Genomic DNA, 7,500 nt, shown 5'->3' with positions numbered 1-7,500 from the left:
CAACGAAAAATCTTCACTGTCCGACACAAACTAGTTTGACAACTAGCGAACGTAAGAAGTAAAGTCAAAGGGTGTGGCTCTGCCGCAACAATATCAGGAGCATGACAACTCCTGAACTGTGGCACACACCTGGAGAGAGGATACAAATCTTCCATACTGTTTTCCATGGGTATTGGGACATGCCGAATATTTTTCTTGCACACTAAATGGAATGGTTGTATGGGTATTGGAATGCAGGAAGAGTGGCATTTACGAGCTAGAGAGAGAATTAGAGGCAGAAGATAATAAAACATTAAACATTCAAAATCAGAGTAGTGGAATAAATAGAGCTTTCATAGGCATAAGTCATTGGAATAATATCGACAATAATCCTACTAAACACGTTTGTTAAGCTCCTCCACAGTCAGCTCCCCACAGTGAGGTGACTCACTGATGGAACGGTGTGAGGTGCTGAGTGTTCACCTCAGAACCTCACTTATCCATTAGTTACCCTCGACATTTTCCCATGGTGTAAAGAAACACCATGATGCGATAACGAGAACTTGTAACTATTCGACATTTTGGGAGCCCCAAAACGTAAAGCTAATGAATACACTGCCCGCCATGACAAACAACTATTACGGATTTCCGTTCAGTTGCTATCCGTTATAGCTGCTGTTTCAGGGTCTAAATTCAAAACACCTTGATAAGGAGGAAGTTTTTTTACATAATCTAACTGAAACACACAACTTGGGAGTTTATGTGTGTGTCAGTAATTTGTGTACTGCCAATAACTAGACGATAGTCGAGATCTATTAAACAACATGATAGTGTTACTCCTACTTCATGATAGTAGGTCTACTACAAGTAGTATGAGCCTGCTACATGTAGCATGAGCCTACTCCATGTACCATGAGCCGACTCCATGTACCATGAGCCGACTCCATGTACCATGAGCCTACTCCATGTACCATGAGCCTACTCCATGAAGCATGAGCCTACTCCATGTAGCATGAGTCTGCTACACATGTAGCATGACATCTGCTACATGTAGCATGACATCTACTGCATGACAGCATTGGTCTGCTACATGACTCACTTATTTCCTTCCTGGAATGCTTTCACACACGCTCCAATGCACACCTCCACCGTGATCTACCGAGTCGCCAGCATTGTAACTAAAAAATTACCTGGCCTGCAAGGTTAGAATACAAGCATGTGTTGATGTTGTCCTTTCCTTTTTGGATTTCTCTTCTAAGTGTCCATCGCAATGTACATCGCAATGAAATTGTCAACCAGTCTTTGACTTCTTGGACATCCAAAACCAGGTTTCTATGTTAAATACATGAGGTAGGGTCTACTGCCATCAGTCAACACACAAACAGTGGTTTAGAAGAAAAGGCGGCCTACAAGTTTAGAGTGGAATCTCCTCGATGATTTCATTCTCTTAATTACTTTTGTCAACCAATCTCGAAGAATGTGTGTGATTTGAGTCCAAACATTCCCTCAATGAGAGGTCATGGTTTAATATAGTAGTATAAGTTGCCCCCTTAAAGAGTACAAACACATTTTTCCATTATACCTTGAAGAGCCATGTGCCTAAAGGGCAAACACACAGGGCGCTTACAGATCTAGCATTATCCAGCCAGGGTCAGAGAAGACCAGTAGCCCCCCCCCCCCCCCCCTTCGGCGAGGTAAGAGCAGGTTTCAAAGCAATGTGCACACACTGTTTATACCTTCAGGGGCCTCAGGGTCACCAAAAAGGCTCGAATGATATCAGTGATGCCTTAGGGTTAGTGACATCACAAGTGTGCGTGTCCACCTTGCGTTGTCAGGAAAAAGCAGAATGGATAGGGGCCCTTTAAAAAAAAGTCACTTTAGGATAATGGGGTTGATGAGCTCTGTAAAATGATTTCGACGTTGTATTGCAATACCAAATGTGAATAGGCCCACTGTAGATTAGTGGTAACCCAAACTATTAAACTGAACCTCCGCAACTGAAGCCGAGCCCAAAAACTATGAGGACTCAAAGGCAGGAGGACAAGACCACCTGAACAAGATCCTGCATGTCCCTGGAAGTGTCGTCTGTGGAACAGAGCTAAAAAAAAAAAGACAAGGCCCAATATTGAATACTTTTTTTACCATATTGTATGTGATAAAATACATGGACTATATACGGGTAGGCATGTGACTCCTAATTGCAAAGGAAGATGTGAAAGGGAAAATCAAATATAGGAAGTTACACACAAAATATTAAATATTAAACCGACCGTTGAAAGATCTGGTAAATGATTGCATTTGGCGGAAAAGGCTTTGATACTAAAAGATTAGGGCAGATTCTTAGAAAGTAAGGTATTTACTGCGACAGTATCCTGGAGGCGTGAGAATAGGTCGCGTCCACAGAGTCATCCATTAAAAGTCGCGCTGAATAAGTGACAAGTAATGCGGTGCATTCTGCCTCTTAAACATGAATACAAAGTGTTTATGAAATATTTACAGTGACCTAGACTAGATTGTTCAAGGCGTTAATAAAAGGGTGACTATAAACGTCTTCTTATGTTTCCAACCTTTATATTTATTAGTTAATTTGTTTATTTATTTATTTATTTATAGACCAAAGGCGTTCCCTACTGGGTCGATCAGGAATTAGAAGCTCCACTCACCTCGTTGGTATATGCGGCAGAGTACATCTTTCAACCACCACTAATATTCCTGAGGTGAGCCCTGAAGAACCGCCTGCTAATCCCCCAATTAAAGACCACTCGATTTGATCGTGGAACAGAACGGATTGAAGCACAGGGCGGCTCAGTGGGATAGAGCCGTATGTTTGGAGTATGCACCCCGGAGATACTTCCTCACTCATTTCGGCCCCGGACCACGCCCTCTGCACCTGAACCAATGGTTGCAGCGGTCACCCTTTTACCTGCTCCATAACTTAATCAATTTAACACAATGAGTTACAAAATTAGTATTGGAATTAATTAATAACTAGGCCTGGCGCGATGAACTTATTGCCGTTTATAACGTGTCTATTTTTAGGGTTCAATGAGGTGAGGGCGCGTCGGACCTCCCAACCATACTCCCCCACTTCCAAAAATGAAGTTGATACTTCACTCAATTTAACTTTACCTCTATACTTTCTGTGTTCCCTTTTTGTATGCAATAGTTTCTTTTAATTTTTATCTTGGAATAACCAAACTTTAAATTTAACCATTTGATGCTGGACTCAAAAAGCAAAAACGGTATGACTGACTGTATTCCTCGCCAATACTGTCAGTGATATAAAGAACTAGGGTTTCTGGATGAATGGGACGCCATGCAGGTATGTAGGTCATCCGGTCCAGTTCTTCTCACTGTGAGAAGACCAACCCTATAAGAAGACCTGTGCACGGTCTCCCTATACAGCCATGCACTGCCACTTAAACACCACTAGATGTCTACCTATACCCGGCCATGCACCGCCTCCTCAACGCCACTAGAGGTCTCCCTATACCCGGCCTTGCACCGCCACCTAACCGCCGCTAGAGATCTCCCTATACCCGGCCATGCACCACCAGGTAAACGCCGCTAGATGACTCCCTATACCCGGCTACGCCCCGCCACTAGAGGTCTCCCTATACTCAGGTAACCAGAGCAAGACTTCGCGTTGAGGTCCCTCATAAATAACCGCAGATAGGGCGCTTGAAAAGGGCTTGGTTCTCTGAGTGGGAGGAGGAGAACTACATCTTTAACAGCCCACATTGGAGAGACCAGAGCAAGATATCAGCGGAGACGACGTGCACCATAACTGGCTGGTGTAACTACGTAGCGTATTGTGGAACTATATTATACAAAAAAATTGTCATAATAGCCACGAAAGAAGGCGTAAGATGGGACCTACCATGATGCCTATATTGGTGGCTGTAATGTCAGTTTGCATATGGAGCAACGTCGAGGTAAGACTATGTATAATATATATGTATATATAATGATCGCGTTTGTTGTTTTGTATAATTCACTTGTATAAATCACTTGCACCAACCTATTATTTTATCTACAATATGAGATCTGCCATTGATAGCCCACATTTATTTGGGTTCGCTGTCCCCGTGTGGATGACGCCCTGATGTAGGACAGATTTAATTTGCAAATGCATCGCAGGCACAGTCCACTGGAATAAATCTGTCGACGGAAGGAAGTGTTAGTGACTGATTGCACATGCAATCCTGAAATGGACATCGAATAACGAATATTAACACAATGAGACATTCACTGAGGGGTTCAGATCGCATGGTTCTGTGTTATTATATCTGTTTCTACAAATAGGTGTTGATTCTTTTTTTATTTTTCTTCAAAAATGAATGTCAATATACTGACTCATCCTACACCGAGTCTCCTGTATACCTGTCTAGCCCCACATAAATCCTGTCCTTTCGGCATCCTGTCCTCAAGGCCCTCCGAATATGCATGTAGGCCTATTTATGTCTTCTCTGAAGCTCTACATAGGAACTAAAAGACTGAAGCCATGCATATTTCATACACTATATATTTGTGTTATGTCGCAAAACAACCAATTTAGATTCTAGATTATTCTACAATGTCACCTAACATGGCCTTCAAATTATTTTTCCGCCTGATCTGAACATGACAGCAAAAGTTTATTTTTAAATAAGGACATAGACGTGTGTTTCTTATCCTTGTATTAGATTGTGTGATTTAAACTGTGTCTGGCTAGGATGAATGCAAAACAGTGACCCATGATCAGAAGTCATCTCAGTGATCCTGAAACAATCAAACTGTTGTAAACACGGTCTGCGTTTTTGTAAAGAGTAGGCCTATACGCAACAGATAATGACCTTGGAATGTTTCACACGCAAGACGATTTCTAAATCAAGCAAAACGACAATAATATGAATGACAAGCTAATAACATTGTTGCATTCATGTAACCCTGCATCCTATGTTCTACAGAAAGAAAAAGTTCACAGGGGCTGACTCAAATAAAGATCATATTTCATTCAACAACAATACGCAGTTTAGTCATAAATCGCAGTCTCCCGACGTCTATCTTTGTAAATTGCAACACAATTGACCGAAAGCTGTGAGCTGCAGCTAGTCGAAGGAAACCATTTTAATCCACAGGAAACATGAGCACTCCACTTTTATAATACAGGAAGCTCACAAAATACAATTAATTTAAAATCTCACATATTGTACTGTCTAATGCAAGGCATTAAATATCACGAGGCAATACATTTTACACCACATCTGTAAGAATTCACAAGACCGTCATGCAGACAGAGAAGTCAAAAACGAAACAAAAAGTTATGAGCTTAAGTCATTACTTTCGGGAGTCACACAATAAATATTTTATGCATCACCCTATTATCTAAATAATATAGTAGAATATACACAACGTTTTACACTCCAGGTTGTAGAATCTGGGCAGATTATATCCCCCTTGATTGAATCAAGATTCAATCAAATGAACGAGTATCGTCATTTTTGGGGTAGCCTACAAGGAAAACCAAAGAGATCTGATGTACAGTTCTCTGATGAGCCGGTTGGATCTGGAGAGTGGCCCTTGTAGTGAACCTCTGTATCTGCTCGGTAATAGTGCTTTGGCTGTAAGAGTCTTTAGTAGGATTACAACTCTGCTGACTGTTAGCTCCCCTGGAGGAGTTTGTGCACCTCCTCCAGGTTTAGAGGACAGATTACACCCTGACAGATGCACAGTAGGATGACAATCGGGGAATTAGTTTGCCGACACGGTTCGGGGTCTCCTCCGGTTCACGTGTATTTGCTGAATCAAATCATTTGTCCCTGAGACATCATGTTTAATATTGGTATCGGGATTACCTCTTTCATCAAAGCATCTGCGCTTTTTGTTTCCTAATGTAATTCCAAGGTTAGGTTCTTTGTACGAGCACAAATGCAGAAGTAAAAGATTAAAACTGTTGAACGAGATTACCAGTGAAAAGAATTAGAATTAGCCCCAAAGCGTCCCATTATGTCTTATCGTAGGCCTACCTAAGACAACACAACGGTCTGTGGCTGCTTGCGCATCGTGGACGATTCACACCGCTATGCTAGCTTCAGTACCGAGGAACCCTTCAGGTCTCATTCCTTTTCACACCAAGTTCGTAGATAGCAAAGCACCGGTGCACTCAGAGAACTCAAACCTAGCGGGTAGTAGCAGCAAAAATTGTAAATGGACTGCATTTCTAAAGCGCTAGTCTAACCAGTGGGAACTCAAAGGGCTTAACAATATTGCATAACATTCACCTATTCATGCGCAGAATTCACACACCGACAGCGGTGTCAACCATGCAAGGCGACAGCCAGCTAGTCAGGAGCAGTTAGGGTGAGGTGTCTTGCTTCAGGGACACTTTCGACACGGGGATCGAACTAACAGCCAACCCACGCAACCTCCTTAGCCACATGCCGCCCCTACGGTATGCGTAGAGTCGTACAACCCCAGCACAGGCACCCCGTTTAAAACTCAGCACAGCAAAGAGAGTGTTTACTCCGAGCCCCGCTGTGCTCATCATCAAGATAAATGGTTGCAGTGCTAAGCTGAGTGCTCAACTACCCCAGAGCAGTCCTGCCCGTAGAGGCAGAGAGCAGCGTTATGAGGCCGAAGACCATGGCCGCAGCACTCAGCGATACACTGGTAACTCACTTATCTGGCACAACAGGGAGACTGGATTTTCGTTGAGGCAAAGGCGAGGAAAAAACGTCACACGCAATGGATGGTAGAAAATATGTGCTTTGCTAAACACGTCCCAGAGACCAATCTCAATCTGGAGGCTCTCTCTCTCTCTCTAGCTCTCTCTCTCTCTCTCTCTCTCTCTCTCTCTCTCTAGCTCTCTCTCTCTCTCTCTCTCTCTCTCTCTCTCTCTCTCTCTCTCTCTCTCTCTCTCTCTCTCTCTCTCTCTAGCTCTCTCTCTCTCTCTCTCTCTCTCTCTCTCTCTCTCTCTCTCTCTCTCTCTCTCTCTCTCTCTCCCTCTCTCTGCCTTTCCCCCCTCTTTCTGTCTCCTGTTAATTAATTTCAGAGCCAAGAGATAATCGTGTTTCACTAATGGTTTCTCGTGTATTCCACGCCGACCGTTACGTGTGCCAATAGCCATTTATTATCACGTCTCACAGCGCCGCTTCCTTCCTCCCATTCTTCCTATCTTTTATCCCCGTTTCCTGTTGTGCAAAAACACAACGGGCCTGGATTAATCCCGGCGCAGGCACTGAAATCTGAAATGAAAGCTACATGTTCATGGAAGAAAGGCAGGCGGATAGGAATGCTGTAAATGTTTTTTGCTACAATCATGCCATTACCGGAGCGAGCGGACAGCTGATGAAATACATAGCTCTGGATGCTTTTATGAGCACTGCAGTGAATTCCTTCAGCACACAGCTTAGAGCCGGTGGTGTAATAGTGTCGGTGGTGTTGGTGGGGATTGAGGCGGTGGCGTACTAGGAGGTGGTGGTGGGGATGGAGGTGGTGGTGGTGGAGGGGGTGGGGATGGAGGTGGCTGTGGTGGTGGAG

General features: G+C 43.5%; 2 protein-coding genes across 3 annotated transcripts in view; one reads left to right on the top strand and one right to left on the bottom strand.

Moving 5' to 3' along the window:
* Positions 1–2,866, bottom strand: part of st14 (ST14 transmembrane serine protease matriptase) — a 26,109-nt gene extending 23,243 nt beyond the window's left edge. Inside the window, exon 1 of one of the 2 annotated variants that reach the window (XR_009527954.1) lies at positions 2,643–2,847. Coding sequence is in view for 1 of the 2 variants with exons in the window: in XM_060064257.1 (XP_059920240.1) it covers positions 2,643–2,669 (27 nt within the window). In the remaining variant the exon portion in view is untranslated. Of the gene's footprint in view, positions 1–2,642 lie in introns of both variants that reach the window. The other variant, XM_060064257.1, reaches the window with a different exon arrangement.
* A 775-nt stretch (positions 2,867–3,641) lies between these two features.
* The window catches only part of aplp1 (amyloid beta (A4) precursor-like protein 1), a 38,274-nt gene continuing 34,415 nt past the window's right edge, over positions 3,642–7,500 (top strand). Inside the window, 1 exon segment of the mRNA XM_060064324.1 lies at positions 3,642–3,914. Within this exon segment, the coding sequence (XP_059920307.1) occupies positions 3,849–3,914 (66 nt within the window). The 5' untranslated portion in view covers positions 3,642–3,848.

Source organism: Gadus macrocephalus, chromosome 11 (assembly GCF_031168955.1).
Source record: "Gadus macrocephalus chromosome 11, ASM3116895v1".
NCBI classification, from domain to species: domain Eukaryota; kingdom Metazoa; phylum Chordata; class Actinopteri; order Gadiformes; family Gadidae; genus Gadus; species Gadus macrocephalus.
This window is presented reverse-complemented; position numbering and strand designations above follow the sequence as displayed.